Consider the following 27,424-nt stretch of genomic DNA (forward strand, 5'->3'; position numbering starts at 1 on the left):
AGGCACATGAGAAGGCACACATGAGAAGGCGCACATGAGAAGGCGCACATGAGAAGGCACACATGAGTAGGCACACATGAGAAGGCACACATGTGAAGGCACACATGAGAAGGTCCATGAGAAGGCACACATGAGAAGGCACATGAGAAGGCACACATGAAAAGGCACAGTGAGAAGGCACACATGAGAAGGCACACATGAGAAGGTCCATGAGAAGGCACACATGAGAAGGCACACATGAGAAGGCACACATGAGAAGGCACACATGAGAAGGTACATGAGAAAGCACACATGAGAAGGCACATACCGAGAAGGCATACATGAGAAGGCACACATGAAAAGGCACACATGAGAAGGCACACATGAGAAGGGCCATGAGAAGGCACACATGAGAAGGCACATGAGAAGGCACACAAGAAGGTCCATGAGAAGGCACACGTGAGAAGGCACACAGGAGAAGACACATGAGAAGGCAAATTTGCAAGAGACTTAGAATGTGTCAGAATCAATAGAATTTGTGACTCAATGGTAGAGTTAGGAAGTAGACCTCTCTATGCCACCCATGTCTTTTCTGATGGTGACTTTCACCTACATCAAGACAAGGGGAAAAGGAAAGAGGGTGACGAGTTCTCTTTCAAATCCACTGTGGCTGACATTCTGTAGAGTCACTAAGAGGAGGACAGGGCAGACAACCGAGAAAATACACATCTGGGCTCAGTGCAAGGGTCCACACTAAAGACAGAGGTGCAGAAGTCAACAGAGGGGTGACTATAATCACAAATACCAATGAGACTGCCCAGTGACGTCACAAGACATTAAGCTAGAGGAGAAAGCCCAGAAGACACACACATTTAGGCTTGGGAAGACATCAAAGGAGACCAAGAAAAAACTATTAGCACTGTGGCCAAGAGCATGGAGTTCAAAGAACCGAACGAAGAGTTTCATGAGGGAAATGACTTACTATTATATTAAAGGTAGAGAATGACAAAATAAATGCAAACCAAATAACCACAAACTGGGGACAGAGAGACAGCTCAGTAGTCATTTGCCATGAAAGCCTGGCAACATGAGCTTAATCCCCAAAACCCATGGTGGAAAGGTTGGTGGAAACAGAGTTGTCCTCTGACCTCCACACACATGTTATGATGTGTGCACATCCCCACACATGTCATGCAGGTGCACATGCACAGAGAAGAGAGAGAGAGAGAGAGAGAGAGAGAAAGAGAGAGAGAGAGAACGCCAGAGAGCCAGAGAAAGTCACAAACTGCCTGCTATATTTCCAATTAAGAAAAATAATAAAGACTAAAAAAAAAAAAGAAACATTGTAATTTGATTGTGAAAAACTGTCACAGCTTTATGACCAATGTAAGTAACAAAAAAACTGATTTATAAACTATCTTAAGATTCGGTTTGTGATGAAAAGTCAAAGAGATATTAGAAATAATTCATGTGACACTAGCAAACAAGTGAGGAGAGTCAGGCATGGTGGTTCACATCTAATCTCAGCACTTGGGAGTCTGGGACAAGAGGATGACTATATGAGTTCAAGGCCAGCCTGGACTACAGAAACTGACCCTGACTCAAAAAATAGTGGAGGGAGGACGTGATAACAGGGCTAGAGGAATACACGGTGGTCGCCATCTAGAAACAGCATGCAGGGTGTGACAGGCACAGGACTGCCTTCACTACACTATCCAACTTCTCCCAGCAGAGGCCAGACTCCTTTCTTGGTCTTTATTTCTACCTCTTCCCTGGTGGTCTAGTGGTTAGGATTCAGCCCTCTCAATCTTTGCTTCTTCAGTGTCCCTGGACATCTCCACTGTGAAATGTGTTGATTTATGCTCTTCTGTTCCTTCACTTACATCAGAACAAAGCCATTGCTATGTACAACAGAAGAATGAGATAGATTAAAAAAGAAAAAAAAAAGAACTAGAACATCTTTTGTAAGAAATATCACTGATACTAACAATTAGACCAGTTGCTTACGGAGTATGGAAGAGAACTAGGTAGCTGGTGATACTAGGTCAGTGGAGCTAAAGAGAAATCCAGGAATATCATCAAAGGTTTTCTATTTCTGACTTGGGTAATGATCAGGAACAAACCTGAACATGAAAGACCACAGAGTTCTGAACAAGCTGAGTTTGAGTTACCTACATCACCCCAAATAAGGCTGCTTAGGGTGCTCAGTAAAGATATCTAGGTGGGTGATTTAAATCTGAAAGGCATATGACTATCAAATGAGCAAATAGAACAAGGCATGGGGTACCTAGTGAGAAATGCAGCCACCAGGCCAGAATCTTAACAAACATGAGCATAAGAAAAGGAAATGAGACTGGTCAAAGAAGTTCACACAAGCTGAACCAAAATAACTTCAAGGAGATCGAAGCAACAATGCAAAATACTACAGAAAAGTCATGTAACACAGACACTGGGATGCCCATCCTCTGGGATGGCAAACAAAAGGGTCACTTGCCCATTTGATCTCAGTGAAGCAAATATCCATCACAAATGGGTAAAGCACAAGAAAAGTTAGGAAAATGAACAGATTCTACGGACTATCCTTCATATCCCAGAAGCTGAGTTGTGCAGGCAAAGAAAGAATCTGTGACTATCCAGAGAGGAACAGCTAATGGAAAGAAGAGCTCTGAAGACTATTCTTCAGCTCAAAGAAGAGGGATTCAAATAGTCGAGGAATTTGCCTTAAACAGATGTGGAGGGTGGGGGTCAGCCAACAGAAGCAACCAAGCAATGGAAGTCCGAGACACTGATAGCTGAACTACAGACAGGACAAGAAACCATTACCATCGGTTTGCTTTTCATGTTTTACTTCATGGAGGAAACAGGGAACACTGCTAAGAGGTCTTACATGTCATGGGAGAAATAACAAGTCTAAAGCATGTAGCTAGGTCACAGCAACTGCCAGAAGCACAGTGGGCTTCAGATCTGATCACACTCTTGTTTTCTTCAGCTTGTGTATCCCAGAAACAAATTAACCAAAATCACAATCTTCACTATGTATCAATGCCGGGTCAACATTTCTTTATCAAGAATTGCATTGCTTGCTTATGCTTCTTACCACTAACACTTCAACTCATCTAAACTCACCCACCAATCATTATGTACAAAGATACTGTACTATGTTGTTTAGCAAGATAGATGTCAGGCAAGACTAAACAGGCAACTAAACTAATATAACCCTAACTACGGTAAAATCCATACTGGGTCAACCCCACCCTCAATCACCATTATCACAAACTGAAAGAACTAAAGGAAAAGAAAATCCCACTGAACAAACACAAAAGCTCCTCTTTCTGCTGATTTTAGCCCTTCAACATGGTGACATCTCACCAATGATACACAGGGGTCTATTTATCTTACCTTTCCCCCCAGACTAAATGAAATACAGAATAATAGCCAATTCTTTAGTGTGTGCCTCAGAAAAACGCAGGGTCCTAAGTGCCACCAACCATCAGAGATGTCTGAATCACTGAATGAGTGAGTAGGAAAGACCCTGATGGCCAAAATCTTTAACTGGCTCAAACCCTGGCAAGCAATTTCATCATGTTCTGAGTCATACCTGACCCTACCTTGATTTTCCTTTTAAGATTGTTTCACTATTAAACCTTAATTTATTTGATGTCCTAAACTTAGTCACTATATTTTTTAAGTTTTTAATAGTTGATTATCACTATCATCTGCTGTGTAACAGCACATTAAAGCATTAAAATTATGCAATGCATTGCTTCTGTGAAAAATAAAACATGGACCTTCCTAAGCATAACCTCATATACGTGTGTCTGCGTTATAGAATCTGGGTATTTCTGTTTGGAAAATACTATATTGAGTCTATTGGCTTAAGTCCTATACATCCTACTATAATTAGACCAACTGTCTCCTCAGTTGATGATCCTTACAGATACTTACCAAATAAAAGTCAAAACACTTGCAAGACTCTAAGTTTCATAATAGCCTCTTTTTTAAAAGGAACACTGCCTTTTCCCTTTGGAACAAAAATAATGAGTTAGGAACATAGCTCAGAAAAGAAAAATAAAGTCTACACTGGAGCTATACACCTCCAGACACAAGGTTCCATGAGGAGAAATCTTCACAGAGCCCTACAAACAGGCAACAACTCATGCCCCAGGAAAGATACTGACTGGTCATAAACATTTTTTACCTGACCCCAAGACAAAGACAACACAGTAATGATGTTGATTTCCTCTCATGGGAAACAGGTATCACAATATTGGTCTGAGATAACTCACTGATCAAAAGTTGAGCTACTCTTCTAGGGACAAAGTGGTTTGTAAGAGTCATCAAACCAATCACTATCTACTTTCTTTGCCAGAAGGAGAATAGAATTTATTTCCCAGAGGCCTGAGGAACTAGCACAGTAAGATGGCTCAGCAGGTAAGGCACTTGACACCAAGCCCGATATATCTGAGTTTGATCCCTGAGATCCACATGATAGGAGAGAACTGATTCTCTCTAGATGTCCTCTAACATCCACATCCAAAATTAGTGAATAGAAAAAAATCACAGAAAAATCAGAATAACTGTACAGGTTGAGCATTCCTAGTCCAAAATGTTCCAAACTCCAAAATTGTGTGTGTGTGTGTGTGTGTGTGTGTGTGTGTGTACATACATACATATTAGGTGGTATGTGTGAAGTATAGTATATATGCATTTATGTACAGTGTGATGCCTGTGCAGGTGCAAAGGCCACAAGATGTCAAATGTCCTGCCATGCTCTCCCCTATACCTCCCTCTCAAGACAGGGTCTCATGGTAGCCCTGCCGAATCACATAACCCACTCTGGGCCTCAAATTCAGAGATCTGCCTGCCTCCGCTTCTCTAGTGCTGGGACTAAAAGTATTCACCACCACATCTGGCATCTTCCTTAGTCTTCTGAGATGGGTTTTTACACTGAAATTAGGCTGGGAGCCAGCAAGCCCCAGAGATCCTTCTGTGTCCACCCCACATGGCATTAAGGTTACAGACACACAGCTATGCCCAGCTTTTTACATGGATGCTGGGATCCAATCTCACATCCTTATCCTCCTATGGAAAGCTCTATTACCTGCAGAACCTTCCTTCCAGTACCCCAACACCAAAAATTTTAAGTGCTGACATGATACTACAAATGGAATATTTCACTCTTCCCCTCTTGTGATGAGGCACAGATGCACTAAAAACACTGTATAAAATTCATTATGTGAATAAGGTATCTATGAAGCATAAATGAATTCTATGTTTGAGTCCAGTCCCATCGCCAAGACATCTCATTATATATACAAATATTCCAAAGTCCAAAACCAAATTTGAAACTCCAAACACTTCTCATCTCAGGTATTTCAGATTAGAGATACTCAACTTGTAGCCACAATTTTAGGGGAAAAAATACATGAAATGGTAGCATCTAGATTCACAGATAGTACCTAAAGTGAAATTTGGTCTCTAAACTAACACTAGAAATAAGTAACCATTGTATTGAAAATGGTTCATCTTTTGAATCTGACTTTTGGGACAACTACTAAGTTAATGAAGAAAAAGCCTTAAGGGATGAGATTTATGCAAATGAGTGGGTACTATAAAACACATTCAAAGAGAGAGGAAACAGTGAGAAAAAGTATTGACCTACAGTCTGTCCTGCCTATCAGATGTGCTGGGGTAAGGGTGGCCTAGAGAGGGAGTAGCCAACCAATGACTGGTCTAGCCTAAAACCCATGCCAGGAGAGTAAGCTCACCCCTGACACTGCCTGGAACACTGGGACTCACAGGCTGGATGACCCAGAGACCTAGAATAGAACCAAACATGACTGGAGGGGGAAAAATGTCAATGTAACAATGCCTAACAATATTCTGCTATACTCATAGATTGGTGCCTAGCCCAAATGTCATCAGAGGAGCTTCATCCAGAACTAATGGAAATATGCAGACCCACAGCCAAACATTAGGTAGAGGTTGGGGAACCCTGCAGAAGAGAGGGAGAAAAGATTGTAGGAGCCAGAGGATTCAAGGACACAAGAAAACTCAGAGGATCAACTAACTAACCTGGGCGCATAGGGGCTCACAGAGACTGAACCAACAAGCAGGAAGCCTGCATGGGACTGACCTAGGCACTCTGCATATATGTTATAGTTCTGTAGCTTGGATTGTCTCCATCTCTTTTACTGACTTTTGGGACCCTACTCCCCATACTGGGTCACCTTACCAAAACTTAATACATGGGGTGGTGCTTAGTCTTACTACAACTTGATATGCCACGTTTTGTTGATACTCATGGGAGACCTTCTTTCCTTGACAGAAATGGAGGAGGAGAGTATTGGGGGGATGAAGGGGGGGGGGTTGAGAGGGCCTGAGAGAAAAGGAGGAAAGGGGAAACTGCGACCCAGATGTAAAATTAAAAAAGAAAAAAGAAAAAGAATCTGCATGCTGTAAGAATAGGCTCTCCTGTGAAGGAGAAAGAAGAGGTTAAGTCTAGCAGAGTTACACAAAAGCCCCTAAAACTCTCAACTAGACTCTAAATTCATGATCTAGCTTTAAAACCATACATTCCTAGAGTATGGTATCTCAGTACCATTTGCACTGAAGAACCAGGACACTGCTGTGGGATGTTCTGTATGGCAAATGTGTTGCTCTGGTTGGTCAATAAATAAAATACTGATTGGCCAGTGGCTAGGCAGGAAGTATAGATGGGACTAACAGAGAGGAGAAAAGAAAGAACAGAAGGCAGAAGGAGTCACTGCCAGCCGCCACCAGGACAAGCAGAATGTGAAGATGCTGGTAAGCCACGAGCCACGTGGCAAGGTATAGATTTATGGAAATGGATTAATTTAAGCTATAAGAACAGTTAGCAAGAAGCCTGCCACGGCCATACAGTTTGTAAGCAATATAAGTCTCTGTGTTTACTTGGTTGGGTCTGAGCGGCTGTGGGACTGGCGGGTGACAAAGATTTGTCCTGACTGTGGGCAAGACAGGAAAACTCTAGCTACAGGACCCCATAAACAAATTGACTGAATCCAGATGTGGTATAAGGAATATCTAAGTTAAGCCAGGAACATCTTCAAAATTGGGAGTTTAGAAATGAGGAAGGTAGGATGACTACTTCAATTATAGAACTAAGACATAGGTGGCCCAAACTAGGAGCCAGAATTGTGCCTTTCCTCAAAACAACTCCCTTACTTTACTGTAAGGCATGCCCCTCAGGCCACACCTCTTTTCTCTGCTGCTCCACCATCAACTGCAGAAATGGCAGTTTGTCAGTCAAGATTATGCTGTCCAGCTCTGCTGCTCACTAGCACAGAATCCCAATATCTAAAACAAATTTAAGACAAGAGCTACTGTGAAGATTAAAGACTGAGTGTGAAATTGCTTTGTAAATAATATGCCTCAACACACACACAGTATTTTCATGACTTTTTTTTTTTTTTTTTATTCTTACAGGTGTCTTCCCTTATGTATACATGTATGCCTGGTGTCCATGAAGGCCAGAAGAGGGCATCAGATCCCCTGGGACTGGAGTTGCAAATGGTGTGAGGCACTATATGGGTGCTAGGAATTAAATCAGGGGGTAAGAGGGATAGAAGAGCAGTCAATGCTCTTAGCCTCTGACCATTTTTTTAGTCCTATGCTCCCCCAAACCAGATGGCTATGCCTTATTCTTAAAGATAGAATGCCAAGAGTTAAAATGTACTGATCTGATGATAAGCACCAACATTCCTTTTAGTAGGAGCAGATACCAACAAAGTCATTGTCTGACCAGCCCCCTGGAATCTTCTAAAGCATGAATTGTTTGTTTGTGGATGTACTGTTCGCTGCCATCTGAGCTTAACAACTGGAAGAAGAAGCAACAGATGTTCAGCGACTGGCCAGTTCCTCTAGGCACTGCCTCAGTGTTGGCACAGAACAATGGCTTCTACACAGACAAGAAACAATCACAGCACAACAAAAGACTCAAGATAACCCCATGTGCTCCCTGAAAAAATGTTTGTTATACAGGAAAAAAAAAATCATTTGAAGAACACTGAATGAACAATTAATAACAGAGCAAACAAGTATTTTTGAAGGAAGAGGCAACAGATGACATTATTTTACTCAATTTTCAATGACTTCTCTTGCACTACTATTAAAAAAAAAACAGGTTTGGATTTTTTGTTTTGTTTTGAGTAAGTGGAAACTATGAGGTCATTGTTTTCCAGGGTTTTTACTATAGGAAACAGCTGTGGGGACTATACAAACAGAGAACACTACCCCATTTAATAGCCCCTCATTGTGACAAGGGACAGGAAAAAAACCATCAAACCACATACTAATACCAAAACAGAAGAGGCCGAGTCACAGCAAAAGCTTGAAGTACACAAAGGAAGATGTAAAACAATCCAGTGGAAACAAGCATCTATGTTACATCAACTGCATTTGGGTTACGGTGTTTGTTCTGCGGGCAGACCAGACTGGGCAGCTCCTTTCAACTTCAATGATTCTTGCACAGCTCCTGAAAACGCAGCACTCAAAGATACAGCATTAAAAATGGGTTTTGCCCAGGTTTCTAAAGTTCAAACATAAGTAAACTTGTCTCTCACCTCCAAAACCATTTTCCACTTTACCAGTCTTGAAAAGTGCCACCCCAAGATACCTTGTCTCAAGAACCTTCCATATTATTTTCAACTCTCTCTCCTTCATTGTTCCCCCCCAAACTGCCAAAAACTCTCAACTCACCTTGCAGTGCATACTCTGCACATGTTCAAGTCAGGAAAGGAGCTGGGGCCCAGGGGAGGGAAGTGGGGAGGAGAGGAGAAGGGAGAAAAGGAAAGGAAAGGGAACAGTGCATGCAACCCTCCTCATGAGACTGCTTTAAGGAAGCAGTGACATAAAGGCTTGTGTCCTGAGGCCTGCCACTCCCTCTTCTGAGTTCTTCCCTGTTCTCCGCTACTGCACCATCAACTGCAGAAATGGCAGTTTGTCAGTCAAGTTTAAAGCCTCAAGTGAGGTCTAACCCAAGTCTACAACAGACCTGGCCATCATCAGCACATCCACACTGCTAACAGAGTCGAGTCTGCAAGCCGCCCTTAGCTGTGGCTTCCCCACTCGGTTCAAATTAACCAACAGTGCATACATTCCAAAAACCAGGAATGGGAACTTGATGCTGAGTAAGACGTAATCACTGCACGCACGCGCGCACACACACACGCGCACACACACGGAACTGGGGTTTAAAGAAACAACAATGGGCTCAGAAATCTGAGTCCTCTTGCCTCTGGAATTGAGTTTCTCTGTTTTCCAACAGTTCATACAACGTAGGGATGACTGGTTCCAGGAAGAATGTATGAATAAATGCATCTAATCCTGCTATCCTTTGGGGAACAGAGGATTCATTACCTCCATTTCTTCTTAGTTATTAGCTGATGCAAGCTTTCTCACTGTCTCGTTATTAGTTTACAGTTTTGTTGAAGGCTACTGCATTTGTCAATGGCAGGCAAGTATTCAGTAGGTATAGTTCTCTGTCCAAAATTAATATAGATACTTAACATTGAAATTCACACAAAATAACTGTTTTTTAACTTGACAAAATGAGAACTTTCAAAGAAGAGCATAAGAATAAGCAATATTTGATATCAATAGAACTGATGAAACCATGTAAAATTCATAAATGCATCATCAAATGCTAAAGAAGCCTTCTTTCTGTAGAGAAGCAGAACGATGACAAGGCTGGATGAGAACAATAGCATCAGTTAACACTTGCTGAACACTGCATGCAGGCCTCTTGCCAGGTTCTTCACTCACATATTCCAAAACTGGGGTAGGAAGGAGATACACTGTATCTCCACATGACAGATGAGGAAGTGAAGAGCAGAAATGGAAACCTCAAGGTCTCAAGGTAAGGAGAGGAGTGGGACTAGACACTCATTTCCCCGTCAACACTTAACCACTTACCACACCACACAAAACTTAGTATAAATCCCACATCACACAAGCTTTACCCAGGCAGACTACTAAATTACTAAAGAGAGAAATATTTTGGAACATAATAGGAAAAAGTATCAAAACTGAGTAGACCACATAACCAAGTAGGATTTATTCCTGCTGTGAAAGTAAGGTTCCACACACTATCAAGCAATGCGAAATACCACACATAAACAAAATGAGGGAGGGGGGAGGCAGGAGCTTCTCAAATTGATACAGAAAGAAACTTTAACTCTTCCAATGAATTGGGGGGGGGGGGGAGGCTACGTCAACAAACCAGGTAGAAAAGGATACTTCTTCAAGAGAGGGATAATTACGTTCAACATGGGAACTTGAAAGCAACTCCTCTAAGTTCAATAAATAAAACAAGGATACCACTTTGCAATAAACTGGGGGAAAAAACTAAAATATCAAAATTGGAAAGAGGCCAATCTCTCTCTGTTCACAAATGATGCCCCCTTTTGTGTAGAAAACTATAGATACCAGGAAAATCTGCTGTAACTAATAAATTAATTAGCAAAGTTGTAGGATACAGAATTAACATACCAAAGTCAATTACATACTTTTATACACTATTAATAAACAATCCAAAAAAGAAATTAGCATTCTAGTTATGCAGCTGAGAGTGTAGCTCTCAATACAACAGCAGAAAACCCATTTAGTGTGGGAAAGACCCTAGATCCAATACCCAAATCAAAAAGAGCTATTCTACTTACAACCACATCATTTAGAATAAAATATCTAGAAACAGTTTTAATCAAGGAAGCAGGAAAAGACTACACTGAGAGAAATAAAATATGACATAAATAAATGAAGTTCTCCCATTTTTTGTGGACTAGAAATTTAAGTATCATTACAATGATACTGCTACCCAACGCAATCTATAGGATGAATGCAATCCCTATCAAAATTCTAACCACTTTTTTCCCCAGAAATATTAGTCCTTAAGTTTGCCGGGAGGTAGTGGTGCATGCCTTAACCCCAGCACTTGGGAGGCAGAAGCAGGCACAGATCTCTGAGTTCGAGGTCAGCCTGATCTACAGAATGAGTTCCAGGACTACAGGGCTACACAGAGAAACCCTGTCTCAAAAAAAAAAAAACAAAAAACACCAAATAAGTCCTTAAGTTCATACAAAATATCAAGAGACTCTGAGGCCAAAAGGATCTTGAAAAGCATAAAGGTGAAAGTATCACACCAGATTTTCGAACTCACTACACAACTATAGTAATCAAAACAGTGTGGCACTGACATGAAGACAAATATATAGAAAAACAGAGTCAAATAGAGGTTGGACATATACATAAATACATAATCAAATTTTTGACAATGATGAGGAAAAGACAGTCTACCTCTACCTGTGTCTCAAATCCAGCCCCATCTTCCATCTCCTCCCTCCACTACTTTCACCAGGTCCATCACAAAAGCCTACTGACTAGTCTCCCAACTTCTACTGTGTTCACTATTCAGCACCAGGAATGAGCATTTCATGTTTGAACACAATCATCTTAGAAACCAGTAGAAGCACACCTTTGCTCAGAATGAAACCTAAGTATTTGACCTTGGCCTTCAAGACACAGTGAGACCTACCCTTTCCAGCCTCATCTGCCCTACTCTCCTGCCTCATTGCGCTGCAAACAAGGCCTGTCAGACTTCTGAATGCACCTCCAGGTCTTTCCGATAATATAACCCTTTGAGTCCTTTTTTCTCCCAACCCATCTGGCCAAATTCATTATTCTCACTCATGTACCTTATCTTCTTAGCTCTTAGGATTTAAAATTTCTTATCTGTCGATGTTCACTGGCTAATATCCACCTCCTCTCCGACAAGTTCTGAGAAAGGACTATGTAGTACCTTCTTTATTTTACCACTGCTGTATCATTGTGTTTAAACACTATATACCCAAAGACTAGCTAGTACAATGTTCGGAACTCCAATTTGGAGAAGTGTTAACTGTTGACAATGAATTAAAAGATGAACCAGTCTTCTGCTTATAGTGCAGCTTACAATCCAGTTCTCTGAACTCCTACTCAACCTTCCATTAGTAGTTCAAAATAGCTTCCTTATAAACTGATAGGTCCTCTGAGGGCAAGAACCTTGTTCCATAATCTTTACACTAAATCTGCTATTCCCAACCTCTCACCTAAACTAGCTCCTTTAAACACAATAATTGAGCAGATGTGCTTTGGTTTAAGTCAGATGCCATGTTTTAAACATGACTCCCAAAGCTCCTGTTTTTGAAATGTAATCCCCAATACAAACACTGAGACCTTTATGAGGCAATTGGGCATAAGGGCCCTGCCCTCAAGAATGGATAAATGTCATTATTACAGGAGTAGGTTCCTGATTAAAAAGACCAAGTTTACACCGCATTCTCACCCTCCTTTCTCACCCCATTGCAAACTCACAAGCTCTCAGTCTCCTGACCTCTCATCTTCTGCCACAGGATGATAGAGAAAGAAGGCCTTTGTCAGATGTAGGCCCCTCAATGTTACAATTCCCAGTCTCTACAATTTCAGTAAATTTCTTTAGAAATACCCAGGCTGTAGCATTATAATAGCAAAAAGAACATGAAGTTCTACAATTGTCTGTGTAATTTATTCCCCAACTAACCTCCTTTCCCGCTTCCTGCACCTGATAAGAAATGGCACACATCAGCTCATGCATTTAAAGAGTCGGAGAGGGTTGTTTTTAAGCAAGACTTCTGAAAGTACCTGAGCCTCAGGAGTAGTGGCACACATTCAGAGCTGGTTGCAGATGACCTTATTTTCACTACAATTCTGCACCAGTCTCAGAGGAAAAAATGCTGCTTGTCTCAGCATGTCCACTAGGCCTGCTCAAGTGCTCCGCTGAGACCTGTTACACCAGTGGCTGGGCTGATAAGGCCACTCCAGGCCCCAAACTCATGTTCTTGGTTACTGCAAACTTGGAAGGAGTCTGCAGAGCACTTCCAGCAGTAGATCACTCTGCTTAGCTGCTCTTTGAGAGTGTGGTTTGAAAACTGAGGCTAACATACTAATCTATCTCGGTTGAAAGTGCCCATCCATTTGTCTTTTTCACTTGTTACGAAAAGGACTGAGTACTAGAAACCAAAGGCATTTGTATGAACCCAAACACCTATGCTCCTGGTAAAATTAAAGCTTGCTGATTTCCCCTTAAAACACGAGAATGAGTATTCAGATTTCAAAATCATTTACTTCACTGTTTAATAAAGAAAGCTGCTGACACAAGGGCTGAGTCTAAGTTTTACCCTCATGAGCCAGCTTGTGCACAGGCTCACACATACACACAGCTACAAGGTAAATAGGCTAGAGGCTGGGAAAGATAGGGAAATCTGTGCTGAAAACAGACAAAATGCTTCTCCACCTCACCACTGCTGACATCTTGGCCTAAATCATGGGGGGAGGGGGGTTCACATTGTAGCATAGAGAATCCCTGAAATCTACCCACTAAATGCCAGTAGCACTCTTACCCCATGTAGTATTACAACCAAGTATGTCTCTAAACATAGACAAACATCCCAGGGGATTGGAGGTATGCGGCACAAAAAAGGTAAAAATGTTTTGATTACAAACCAGTGTTTTAAGAGCATGAAAAGATACGTGTGAGAGAAAAAAGACACAGGCTGCACCTAGAAAAATTCCTTGAAGCATATCAAAGTTAGACCAGTCAATTTGTCATCCTAGCAAACAGAAACTCAACTTCCACAACCTTAGTCCAACCAGAAGCAAAGCAAAGCAAAACAAACACATTTACCTGGCAAGCTCCTTAAGCACAAATTGATGTGGTTAGGAGGTAGAAGGAAGGAATTCTAACTGAAAACTTAAAGAAAAACATGACTAACCTGGAAGATTTAACATGATAATAATCACACTCAAATCCACAGTGAATACTCTTCTAGACCTTAAGGCAAAATCAAGGCGGCCAATTGATTCTAACTCCTCTGACAGCTCCAGTCAGGTGGTGGCTGTCTGGAGCCAAGAACTGAGCAGGGCTCTGAGATTCAGTGAGCTGCTTAAATACAAAAAATACACAAATTTCCCATGCTGGCCACAAACAGGCAAGAGGGCAGGGACAGACAGGCCTCACATCTAACTTCAACTTCTCTTATGCTCAAAATAATATTCAGTAAAAAAAAAGGGGGGGGGGACCAATCCTCCACAGAGAGCAAGAGAAAGAAAGAGGGGGGAAGAGGGAAGAGACAAGAGGAGGAGGAGGAGTGAAGAGACAGGGAGAAAGACAGAAAGACAGAAAGAAAGACAGACAGACAGAAAGAAAATAAGAAAGAAAGAAAGAAAGAAAGAAAGAAAGAAAGAAAGAAAGAAAGAAAGAAAGAAAGAAAGAAAGAGAAACAAGGAAAGAGAGAAATGCTATCACTCTCCTACTTTATCAGCTTCCAATGGATAAAGTCCAAACCAGCCCGCAAAACCCTTCATGATTTCTTTACAACATGCTTCCCCAAGGTGGTCTGCACCACTATGGCTGGCCATGGTGCAACCACCTACTAATGTCTCACTGTTTCCCCAAAGCACATGCAATTTCACACTAGCCCTTATCACTTCCTGGCCCAGGAAACATGCGCCTCCTTTTCTGAGATGTCCTCTCATCCGCTCCTTGGAACCCACTATTATTAGACAGTCAGCAGCAGCAGGCCTGAAAGCTTGTTAGAAAAGCAGACTGTGAGGCCCCACTCCAGCATATCAGAATTTGCTTTATAACAAGATCCTCAAGTGAACTATAAATGCGAGTTGAGTACAAGTTCAAGTGCAAGATGAGCTCTCAGTGAACCTAAGTCCCACTGGATTTAATTGCAAGTGTCTGGCCCATGGTCAGTGAGGTACTTCGGTGGGCTAAGAGACCAAACCCTACTCATCTTCCGTATTAAAGCAGGAAACCCAAACACCTGCTTCTAGACTCTGTGGCAGCTAACTGACGCAGGTATAGGCAGTGAGATGCCAGCAGAGGCCTGCTGGGGGCTCCTAAGAGAACATTTCTTTCTCTCATGACTTCCTGTCTTCTTACTAGAACACAAGGAGCTGCAGGTGTCACTGTCAGGCAACCATGAGGTAACAAACATGAGACTACAATCACAGTGACAGCTAAGGACAACAGAGTAGAAACAGAATGATCGAGGTTAGCAAGATAAATACAATGAAGCCTCTGGAACACCACAGAACCACCAGACTACTGTGTCAGCCTGTCCAACACTTCTACTTCCCAACATTCTCATTAGTGAATGTTCCTTCTGATGGTGAATGCACGCCTGTCTGTGTAAACCTTTAGTAAAAGGGAGGTGAATTAGTGAACACACAGTGAACTCTACTAAAGGCTCAGAAGACTACAGTGTTTCAAAAACAAGGACTCCAAGAATGTGTTCAACTTTGCCAAGTATGCCTCTAAAGTCTCTATTCTTCTAGAAGTATTGACCTGTTTCTGTTGGTAGCTTAATGGATGTAAAAGTGAGCACAATCTCATAAAGAGCAATGGGAACAACCTCGAAGAATATGCTCAACTTTGCCAAAGTATGCCCATCAATCAGTCCTGCCCATCTAGAATTACTAACCCATTTCTGCTCACTCAGAGCTTGATGGAAAAGCACCTGCCATGTTTACCTGCTAAGATGCTGACATACCAAACAACTGTGAACTTCACACTAGGATTCTGCCTTGAAAACTCCCCCACTGTTGTGGCTACTCATGGGCTGTAAGCAGAGGAGAGGGAGCCTATAAAAACACCATTCTCCTAGTTTCTTACTTTGAGGCCTCGGACATGAATCCTTATTTTGCCAGTTCTTATTTCAGACTAATATTTCCATTCAAAATTTCAAGATCAAACAGCAAAACACTTTTTCTTTGTAAGCACAATAAGCAAAAATGATTAAAAAGGGAGTGGCATGTAATAGCAGTGTTGCTCCTCAGCAAGAAGGCAGGATCTACCCAAAACAGACTCCTCAGCTACATCATCATTTGGCCCTGCAATCCAATCAGTACTTAGAGAAATGTATTTTAGAGAGAAACCTGATAGCACCAATGGAAAACCAGTACCACGTGCCATAAATAGAAGACAAATCAAAAAAAAAATCCAATAAAAGCATAACCTTATTAAATTTAGCTACTATTGGGCTGACAGGATGGCTCAGCGGGTAACCCTGACAACCTGAGTTCAAGCCCCAGAGCTCATATAAAGGTGACTCCACAACTTTGTCCTCTGACCTCTACACAAATGACACACAGACACACAAAGAATTTTTTTTTTGAATAAACGTAATGTTGTCAACCAAAGTCTTTAAACTTGAAATTTGTTTTCTTACTTAAAAAGAAGAGGGAGTGGGGAGGTTGATTCCAGCACACAGAAGACATCAAGCTGAGAGTCAGCCTTGGACTACATAGTGGGACCCTGTATCCAAGAATAAGGAAGGCTGGTAGAACATGAGGGTGAGCCAGATATGTTATTAAAAAAAAAAAAAAGGCTAAATATCAAACTGGGGTGTTCTCCCAAGCATGAGGAAATAAGAAAGGGAATGGAAAGTAACTGATTTTTTTTCATTGTTCGACATCCTTCTAGTTAATATCATACCCATGTCCCACCTCAAAGTATCCTTTTTACAATCTCCAATCATCTCCCTGTTCAACTTGCAGTAAGACCCCAACTCCTTAGGACAGCCCCAAAGACTGTCACCATCTGGACCTTGCAAACTCCTCTGCTCTCCAATTCCAATTCCGTTCTCTCACTACCTGGACAGCTCCGGCGGCAGCAGCAGCAAACTAAGGCCAGGACCACCTCCCCCATCTGTTACGTCATCAGGTTCTGCCTTCTTCAAAGTACTATCTGACAACACCTGGTTAGTTTTACTTAAGAATGAAAAGAAATAGAGCACTATGTGTGTAGGGCACTAGACAGAGTTGAAGTACTTTACTTAGCAGGTTGAACCCCCTAAAAGTGCCCCAACTGGGTAATTTCATAGTGTCCAGTGTAGCCTGTCAACTTGCTGTGAGTAGGTACCAAGCAAACAGGAGCACCAAGAGGCTCAGTAATTTGCTAGGAAAGCAGCAGCCGGATTCAAACCCTGCTGAATGCTCTCCCACCTATACCCGCTCCAAAAACTGCAGTTTCCATGAAGGCAGGGTCTTGCTCCTGGCAACATCCATCCCCAAGGCGGATCACAGGACCTGGCGCCTGGATTCTGGGCGCTTAGAAGAAGACCAAACTGAATGCGTGAATGGTGGGAGGAACGCATTCCTTTGTCATCTGGGTTATCTTCCAGAACTCTCTGAGCATCCAGCGCAGAAATCCTCCCGGCCCGAAGAGGAGGAGCCCAAGAAGCGCCCGAGCTCCCGGGCCCCCGGGGCTCACCTTGAAGTCCCGGCTGTGCTGCGGGGTGTACTCCAGCGTCCAGAGCGCCCGCACCAGGTGCGCCAGCTGCTCGGTGACCTCGCCCTGGCCGTGCGGGCCGCGACCCGCCGGCTGCTCCGGCTCGGGCTCGGGCTCCGGCCGGCCCACCCGGTACTGGCCCAGGGCCAGGTACTCGGCGAAGAGCTCGGTGTTGCTGAGGCACTGCAGCGTGGCGTTCATGAAGCACGTGTTGCCGTGGTTGCGGAGCCCCGCCACGCCGGGCACCGGCTCCGAAGCGCAGGCGGGCGGCGCGGGCGAGGCGGGCGGCGGCGGGCACGGCGGCGGCGGCGTAGGCGCGGAGGCCGGCCCGGGCGGGAAGCAGCTGCGGAGGCCGCCGCGGTCCGGGGCGGCGCCCTCGGAGCTGAGGTGCGAGAGCGTGGACAGCGTCTTGAGGACGCGGCTCATGAAGCTGCCCACCGAGCGCGCCGACGACGGCGACGAGGGCGCGGCCGGCCCGGGGCCCCCAGTGCCGCCACCGCCCCCGGCGCGGCCGCTCCGGAACAGGCGCTTGCTGAACGAGCGCTTCTCCTTCCCGCCCGCCGCCACCGGCGGCCCGGGCCCGGGCGCCGTTACCTTGGACATGGCGGTAGCTGCCGACGCTCATCACCGCGCCTGTCCGCCCGGACCGCGACCCCGCCACGGCCGCCGCCGCATCCCGCCGCCCGCGCCTCACCCGGCCCGGGGGGCTCGGAGCCCCACACCACCTCGGAGCGCCGCGGGGAGAGCGAGCGAGAGAGCGGCGGCCGAGGGGCGCGCGTGCGCCGCGCGGCCGCCCAATGGGCGGCTCACGTGACCCGCCCGGCTCGCAGCCCCGCCCCATGCTGAAGCTGTGCAGCCACCATGTTGACTGTGGGAAGAGTGCTGTCCCTACAGCCCGACTCTAGGACTCCAGGCTCCGGGCGTGGTTCTGCGGTGTGAAGCCCGAGGCTGGCCATGTTTAGTGTGGGCACAGTCCCGTAAGCTTGGGCAAGCGCTGGGTGGTGGATTTTAGGGGTGGGTCTCGGTCTCTGCTCGTCAAATGGAAGCGATCTAAAGAAAGTTCGGAAATCAAACTGTCCCTTGCCAGGTGGTGAAAGAGCTCATGGGCGTAGCTTTGTCTTGTCCTAGGCAAGTTAACCCAGCTGGCTCCAGCTGCCGCGAATCACCCGAACGCGGTCACAGAGCCTGGCACATTCTGGTGGGCTTTTCTACCAGGATGTACCTTGAGATCCCAGCAAACCAGTATTATTAGAATTGCCTTAGTGAAAAGTTTTTCAAAAAAAATAAAATAAAATAAGCCTTTAAATCCACTGAGCTCTCTCATTATTCACTCATTCATTCATTCATCCATCCATTCGTTCATTCAATAAATAGCTACCGAACACTTAAACTGTGTGCCAAATACTGTACTAAACAAGAATGGAACTAACTGGGTTTCCGTTTGCCTTCCTACAATTTACACTCTCAATGGATACTCATTCATAATACAATACTCATTCACTATACAAAAACCTCTGTATTCTACACGATATACCAAGCATGGTATACCTTCTTTAATCTTCAGTTCAATGCTTTTGATATCTCATTTCAACCCAAGTTTGATTCAAAGCCTTAACCTGATCTTTAAACCAAGGGTCACAGACCCACTACTATCGCAGAGACCAGATAGGTCCTGACAATGAACAAAGGATCCTGGTGATCAGGTCATGCTTCATGTGACTTGGGAACACAAGAATTGTTGTGGACAGTGGCAAACTGCTAATTAACATTCTTCTAAAGGGATGGCTGCCACTCACCTCCAGTCAGTTGTTCACATGTGAGAATGAGGATTTAGTGCTGCCAGATCATCTGATTTCTAAAGAGAAGGTGGGAATTCTATTTTTAAATGTTGGTTCAATTTGAAAAGGAAAAAAAATAGTGCATGGGAGAACAGTGTGCATTAAGGGTGCCTTCTACTCAAACCCCACTGGTTTGTGACCTTCTCCTTGTATGTCCTCTTTGCTGAGAGACTAGCCTGTATCCTGGTTACTGCAGCATGGAGATATTGGGAAAGAAAGCCCATAACATTTTAAAAATAGAAAGGCCATCCTAGACCCATTTCAAAGTTTTGACCTCTAGTTTTCTACCCAATAGTAAGTATGGTATCCTATACTGATGTTCTTGGTTTGCTCTGAATAGGTTCGAACCAACTCCACTTCTACCTCCTAATCAAAACATCTACCTTCATTGTATCTCAAGCTCCTTGCAACATCAGAAAGAAAGCCATCTAATGACAACCAAAGCTGAAGCCCATGGCCCTCCACCTTTGCACACATACTTGCTGCTCCTAGTGATATGATCCTGATTGAGAGAACCTTTGCCCAAGCTAATCTACCCACTTCAGGTATCTTCCCTTGAACTTCCTCACTTAGTTCACCTCTCCTTATCCCTAAAATCTTACCTTTGGTGTGAACTCCTCCTGGAGGTATCATTTCTGTAGACTCTTGGTACTTTTTTGGCCACAGCATTAACTTGACCCTATTGGAATTCAACACACTGTGAGCCACTATCTTGGTTACTGTTCTATTGCTGGGAAGAAACACCATGACTAAGGCAACTTATAAAAGGAAGTAATTAACTGGGGACTTCTTACAGTTTCAGAGAGTGAGTCCGTGATCATCACTGCAGGAAGCATTATAGCAGCCAGGCACGAACAATGCTGAAGCAGTAGCTGAGAGATTACATCTCATCCAAAAGCTGGAGGCAGAGAGAATGAGAGTGAGAACAAGAGTGTGTGTGTGCATGAATGAGAGAGACAGACAGACAGACACTAGGCTTAGTGTGGGCTTTTGGAAGCTCAAAGCTCACCCTCAGTGACACACCTCCTCCAATAAGGAAACATCTCCTAATTCTTACTCAAAACGGAAACAGTTCCACTATTTAGGATCCAAGCATTCAAATACATGAGCTTCTGGGGGTTATCTCCGTTCAAGCCACCACAGTCACTTCCAGTATACCATAGGCTCAACCCACAAGACCTCACCCATCTTACTCATTTGGGATACTCAGTTAAGATCACTTATTCTGCAGAGTATATCCAAATTACATGTGAACTCCTGGAAGGATATCTGAGGACTGCATTACAAGCTCCTACTACTAGTCTAGGCATATTGGTCCCCAGGGACCCCCATACCATCCAATCCTGGGCTTGTTCAGAACAGTCTTTGAAGAGTCCCTTGTTGGAGCACTAATCTGTTTTTTGTTGTTGTTATATTTTATGTATTTTTATGCTTATGAGTGTTTTGTCTGAATGTATGTCTGTACATCACATATGTACAGTGTACTATAAGGCCAGAAGAGGCCATTAGATTCCCTGAGACTGGAGTCACAGACATTAGTTGCCCTGTGAGTACTGGGACTTGAACCCAGGAAGAGCAGCCAGCACTCTTAACTACTGAGCCATCTCTCAACCCAATATGTTCTTTCTTTAAGACTTACTGGAAACATCATTCCATAATAAATATCCCACCGCCCCTCCCTTACACTAAAGCTCGGGAAATACAAATGAGAAACATGAACACAGTGGGGAGTGTCCTTGCCTATGCTCGGTTTATTCTCACGACTACCCTTGAGCTGAAACTCAGGCCAAGGAGCGTGTGCATGTTATGTACTGTCAAGCTTACCTTGGGGCAGCTTTATCTGGAAAACAATGGATGGAGAACACAGTTCACACCCAGCAGAAGATGCTGGTCTTATCATCTTTATCACATCGGCAGCTTGAATAAAAAAGAACCCAGATGGCATCACTGCTTTTAGGAGTCAGAAGTCAGGGTCTGAACAAATTAACACTATTTAACACTGAAGAGATTTGGGGAAACGCCTGTTTCTTTGGGAATCAGCTTTTCATCTCTGGAAAGAATGGATGCCTGTCTTCACATTTATGTTGATAGTCACATATTTGGTAATGTATTAAAGTGCCACATACTCTGCTGAGTAGCCAGGTAGTCAGCAATATATTTTAACAGACATGAAAAGAAGTGTGATAATTTTAGCTGGCATGTTAATGTGCTTTTATTTGTACAAATGAGGTTGAATACAAGCTGGGCTTTTTGGCTCTTCAACATTAACAACCAACTTCCAGTTTGAGAGTGATACAAAATGAGGGGAGAGAACTCAAGCTTCTATCGTGAAAAGAGAGCAAGGTTTGGGAGGAATGTTTTCTTCCCACCCTGTTAGCTAGAACCCAGGAAGGTGACCTAATAAAGACCAACCAGATGTGCCTCTCTAGACTTAGACTCTGGAAGTGTAGAAACAAGGTTAGTTGGAGAGAACTAACCCCCCCATAGGTATGTGTTCAGCCACGTAGCATCAGTGAGGGATAATGCCAGGCTTGGCTGCAGCCAGTGTCCATGTCTTGCTGGCTACATTAGTGATGACAAGTTCTTACTGGTGTCTACCTCCCTGAGTTTCTGCCCAAGCCTGTTTCTCCAGCTCTGTTTTCTCTGTGAGCTAACCTGATAGGCTTCCTATAAATTCCTTTATTGCTGAAACCAGCTGGTGTCAGTTTCTTTTGTCTGTAATCAAGAAAATGACCAGCAGTACCTTTTAATTAGCAGTTCTTAAACCTATACTGGTGTGAGCTACCCACATGCATTTGCATTTTTCTTTCCTTTTATAAGTGTTGGCTGACAACAGTAATTTGCATATGAACTCTTGTTATTGATACTTCAGTTTTGTGAGACGGTGTCTCATACTGTAGCCCAGGGTAGCCTGGACTTCATGGTGGTCCTCCTGTCTCAACTACCTGAATACTTAAATTACAGGTGTCTGCCACCACCTGCTTCAAATTGTTTTATTCTTTGTCTATTCTGTATCATTTAGTTCCCTTACAACCGTGTTCACAGTGTTTCCATATCACATATAATATTTGAATGTTTTAGGTATTCAAATGGGTCCATCTATAAAAATAATTATTGGTCATGCTTAGATAAACAACTTTCCCCTGCCCCGAGATCACAAAGTTTTCTTGTAAGGAGTTCCCCTTCACTTTAATGTTAGAATTTCTGGAATCTGTGTACATGCATACATGCATACCCCCGCCACCACCACCACCACCCCACCCTGTGTGTGTGTGTGTGTGTGTGTGTGTGTGTGTGTGTGTGTGTGTGTGTGTGTAAAATTCGATAGGGGTCTACCATGATTTAAATTACTTTTGACTTTCCAAAACTCATGTTGAGGTTGGGTTTCGGCATGGCTTTTTGGGAAGCAGGACCTGATGGGAAGGGTTTGGGTTGTAGACATGAAGCCCACACAGAGATTGAGGACTTTCTCCAGTGAGTTACTGCTTGCTCTTGTGAGACTGGATTAGTTACCATGACAGCAGGCTGTAATGAAGCAAGTTTGGATTCCCCAGCTTCCTTGGGCTTCTCTTCCACAATCCACTTGCCCTTCTGCTTTCTGTATCAGATTGAAGCAACAGAAGAGCCCTGCCAGAGACCCAAAACATATCTCAGACTTTCCAGGCTCCAGCAGGGCCCTGAGGCTGTGACTTAGGCCATGAAGACTTGGGTTCAGGCTCCAGTAGAGCCCTAAGGCTGTGGCTCAGTCCACAAAGACCTGGGTTCCATCCCCAGTGCCCCTAAACCATGGATGTGAAGCAATACACACCTGTAATCCCAAAAGTGGGGAGGTGGAGGCAGTAGGATTAAAAGCTCAAGGTCATCCTCTACTACATAGTAAGTTCAAGGGCAGACTGAGTTAGATCCTATTTCAAAACAAACAAAATAAATCTCTTTTCTTTGTAATTTATCCAAACTCAAATGTTCTAACAACAGAAAAATTCTAGGAGAAAGTCTTACTTTCCTCTATCCCACACGGCTCAGCACCATTTAAAAGAAAATAACATACCTCTCCCCACTGCTTTAAAACTCCACTTTCATCTCACTTAAACTCTTTACTGTCGGTGTCTTGGGGGAAAGTGTTATATGCTATCTATATTCTATATTCCAAAGTTACAGAGATTTAGAATATATGGAAGTGTTTGCAAGACTATCCTCCCTAGTATTAGCAATTTGCTTAGCCTCTCAAATCAATTTAATCCTTTGGGGTCTAAGTTACGTAGATTAATTTAGGAAGAAGTCACATCCTCCAGTTTTTAACTTATCCGAGAATGAAGTCTGTCTTTTCCAAACCATTCAGGAGGACGGTGTGGACGCGGCTCACGGTGCAGCACTCGCCCAGCATGTGCAATGCTCTAAGCTCCTTTTTCCTTTTTCTTATTTTTTTTTTTTTGCATTATGTGTATATATGTGGTGTGCATGTGTGTGTACTTTTTTTTTTTTTTTTGGTTTTTCACAACAGGGTTTCTCTGTGTAGCTTTGGAGCCTATCCTAGAATTCACTCTGTAGACCAGGCTGGCCTCGAATTCACAGAGATCCACCTGGCTCTGTCTCCCAAATGCTGGGATTAAAGGCGTGTGCCACCACACTCTGTGCATGTATGTGGATTTGCACTGTGCAACTGCACATGCTCATGCATGTGGAGGCTGATGAGTGCTCTCTTCAATCATTCTCCACCTTGCTCATGGAGGTAGGATCTCTAAATTGAACCAAAGCTCACGATATAGCTAGTCTACCTAGCCAGCTTGCTCCCGAGATTCCCTCATCTCCACCTTCCATGCATTGGAATTAGAAGCAGACTGCGGGCTCTGAAGATCTTAATTCTGATCTTCAAACGTGCACAGCAAGTGCTTTGCTCCTCAGCCCAACACCAAGTGCCAGTCCCAGCCTGCACTTTCCTCCTAATAGGTCCCACACAATGTGAATGTGTTCCTATCTGTTCCTACTATACACCGGACATTTGTGTACTGTTTGTCAACATGTAAACACCCGTTTTTGGTGAATTTGGGTTCTTTTGCATCATTTTCAGTTGACTAGGGGTTTTTTAGGAATTCATACCTGTGCATGAGATAATAATCTTGCCTCTTCTTAAAGTCCATCTGTACCCTCCCCTTGTCTAATTGTCCTTCCAGAGTTCTGTTTGTAACAATAAAAAGAGTAGAAAAGCATTCGTTGTTTCTGCCTTTAATGGCCATGCTCCCAGGACCTCACCATTAAGCTCAGGCTGATTTTGGGCTTGAGATATATATTATTTATTGCATTAAAGTGGTATCCATTTATTCCTACTCAGAAAGGGTCATTATCAGAAATGATCTTGAACTTTATCAAACACCTTCTGCGTGTTCATGAAAATGAGCTTGCACTCCCTTCTCCTTCGGCCTTATCTGCCCATTAGAGGGCACAAGCAGCAGGTACGATAGCATGAGATGTCCCCCACAGGCTCGTGTGTGTGTGTGTGTGTGTGTGTGTGTGTGTGTGTGTGTGTGTGTGTGTGTGTGTGTTTGAACACCTGGTCCCCAGCTGGTGTCATTGCTTTGGGAAGTCACAGAACCTTGTGGACAGGGGGCCTAAACAAGCCCCGGCCCCGACATTGCTTCTGTCGGGTGTTTAGTCCCGGCAATGAGGACAGTAGCTAACACAGGAACAATTTAAGTTGCTTTTACGAACGTGGCCTTGGGACTTCGCTGGAAGAAAGTATAGAACTGTCAGAAAGGTTTGAGGATCAGATTTGCAAATCTAAAGAAGAAAACACAGGCAGGATGGAGCTCCAGAAAATGCTGCTTAAGATGCCATTGCTGGACAATGAAGGAAGTTGATGCCGCCCAGACCAGCACTGCTGTTAGAGTAGAGTCACACTGCTGGACTACGCTGCCACCATGAATATCCTTGGCAATCGGTCATTTTCTTTGGACTCTTGCTGCCACAGCCCCCTCATGAAAGCCCAAGGGAGAAGCATCGTTTGGACAGGAGTGCTTTGGTCTGATCCCTAGCAGCTGGACTTAGAGAAGGGAGTATTACATCCCTCCAGCCATCACAATAGAGAAAAGGTGCCTCCCACCTCCAGTGAGGCTCCCTCAAGGGAAGAGTACTCAGTGTTGGAAAACCGAACTTGACCCACATCCTCTACTTCTCATGTATGGTGCCTTACTGATAACATTAAATACACTACTTTATCTTTTTATCATAATTTTATGTTCATATAAGAAAGCCAGCACCGGGCAGTGGTGGCGCACGCCTTTAATCCCAGCACTCGGGAGGCAGAGGCAGGCGGATCTCTGTGAGTTCGAGGCCAGCCTGGGCTACCAAGTGAGTTCCAGGAAAGGCACAAAGCTACACAGAGAAACCCTGTCTCGAAAAACAAAACAAAACAAAAAAAGAAAGCCAGCTTACACACACACACACACACACACACACACACACACACACACACACACACACAGAGGTAGGGGCCTCTTTTCATGTCTGTGTGTATCTATGGAGGAGTGTCTGTCTACTATCCTTGACAAGTTTCACTTGGGTTTGCTAGTTCTTTTTAACCAGCTGTGAAGCATTCCTATTTTCTTTGGCTCTGAATCATTTAAATGACATATCTTCAAAGGCTCTGAGAAGTCTCGCAATTTATTTGATCGACCTGGCAGTTCTTTGAAATGTTTTCTAAATTTTTAGCCACCAATACTGCCATATCTAAATTTTCTTCTCCTTTAAGGTTAGTTTTAGTCCTTTCATTTTTTTTTCTTGAAAAACGTTCTGGATTCTCCAATTCATTAGTGAAATCTCACGAAGAATTATTATTATTATTATTATTCTGTCATCTCTGCTGGCTCAAGGTCACAGCACTGAGTTAAACACATTTGCTGGTGTCCTCAATTCATGTGCTTCTCTTTCCAAGGCCTGTCCTGAGCCTCACATTGCAGCTGGCGTGGCTGCTGCTCCCATCATCCTCTGGGAGCCTTCTGACTTTTCTTCATATCTGGCCTCCAGCTCCTGCATGCTTTACTTCCTTCTGATAGTCAAACATGTCCCTCTCTTCTGAGTGCTGCCCGTAGGCTCCTGGCAAGCCAGGGAGGGTGTGCATGGGGAGCCAAGTGATGCTTGTCTCCTGGGGATTCCCAGCCAATGGATACTGGGTGCAGGAGTGTGGAAGTCATCTTCGTTGTCTCCAGCTGAGACAAGTTCAGAGGGACGGCTCATGTTCCAGAGCTCTCTGCATGGTTAGGATGCAGGGACTCTTTCCAGGGCCTTGCTATAATCCCATTGTCTTAGTTAGGGTGTCCATTGCTGTGAAGAGACATCAGGACCATGGCAACTTTTATAAAGGAAAACATTTCATTGAGGTGGCAGCTTACAGTGCAGAGGTTTAGTCCGTTATCATCATGGTGGGACACGGCAGCATGCAGGCAGATGTGGTGCTAGAGAGGTAGCTGAGAAGTTCTACATCTGGATAGTCAGGCAGCAGGAGGAGAGAATGACAAGGGGCCTGGTTTGGGCTCCCGAAACCCCAAAGCCCACCCCAGTGACACACTTCATCCAACAAGGCCACGCCTATTCCATCAAAGACACACCTCCCAATAATGTCACTCCCTCCTATGAGCCTATGGAGCCATTTTCATTCAAACTACCACACCTATCTTCACTTGACATCCTTCTTGACCTTCTCCTGCTCCCTCCCACCTTGTCAGAGCTTGGATCTGGAATGGCCTCCACAGAAGGACCATGTTTTAATGGTTGGCCCTCAGCTTGGCACTCTTGGTAAAAGGTCGAGTCTTTAAGAGGTAAGGCTGGGTGGGAGCATTTACATAACTGGATGCATGCCATTGAAGGAATCTGTGGGCTGCCAGGGTCTTCACATCCCATCCCCTCATCTAATCACCACAAGTGAGCAGTTTAGTCTTGCTACACCATGCACTCCCTGTCATGATGTGTTTCACTGTAAGAGCCCACAGCCATGGACCAAAACCTCCAAAAGTGTGAGCCCAAATAAAATTTTCATCTTTTTATGTTAATTAGCTCAGGTAATTTGCTACAGCACAGGAAAGCTAATGTGGCCTCTTAGCAGTCTCTTCTGAGAGCTCTTCCTTGGCTAATCGCTTAAGAATTCTCAACTCAATGTCTGATTATAGAAAACAAGTCTATGACAATGATGATTTAATTTAGTCTTTGTCCTTTAAAATGGGCATACTGGCTAACAAATTACACCAGGATATTGTGGCATCTG

General features: G+C 43.9%; 1 protein-coding gene across 3 annotated transcripts in view; it reads right to left on the minus strand.

Moving 5' to 3' along the window:
• The window catches only part of Usp31 (ubiquitin specific peptidase 31), a 50,701-nt gene extending 32,652 nt beyond the window's left edge, over nucleotides 1-18,049 (minus strand). The window contains exon 1 of one of the 3 annotated variants that reach the window (XM_076551644.1): nucleotides 17,315-18,049. In XM_076551644.1, coding sequence (XP_076407759.1) covers nucleotides 17,315-17,935 — 621 coding nt within the window. In that variant the 5' untranslated portion in view covers nucleotides 17,936-18,049. Of the gene's footprint in view, nucleotides 1-16,548; nucleotides 16,708-17,314 lie in introns of those variants that run through there. The other 2 variants (XM_006980335.4, XM_042282986.2) reach the window with 2 other exon arrangements.
• Between the last annotated feature and the right edge of the window lie 9,375 nt (nucleotides 18,050-27,424).

The sequence above is a fragment of the Peromyscus maniculatus genome, chromosome 1, assembly GCF_049852395.1.
Source record: "Peromyscus maniculatus bairdii isolate BWxNUB_F1_BW_parent chromosome 1, HU_Pman_BW_mat_3.1, whole genome shotgun sequence".
Taxonomy (NCBI): Eukaryota; Metazoa; Chordata; class Mammalia; order Rodentia; family Cricetidae; genus Peromyscus; species Peromyscus maniculatus.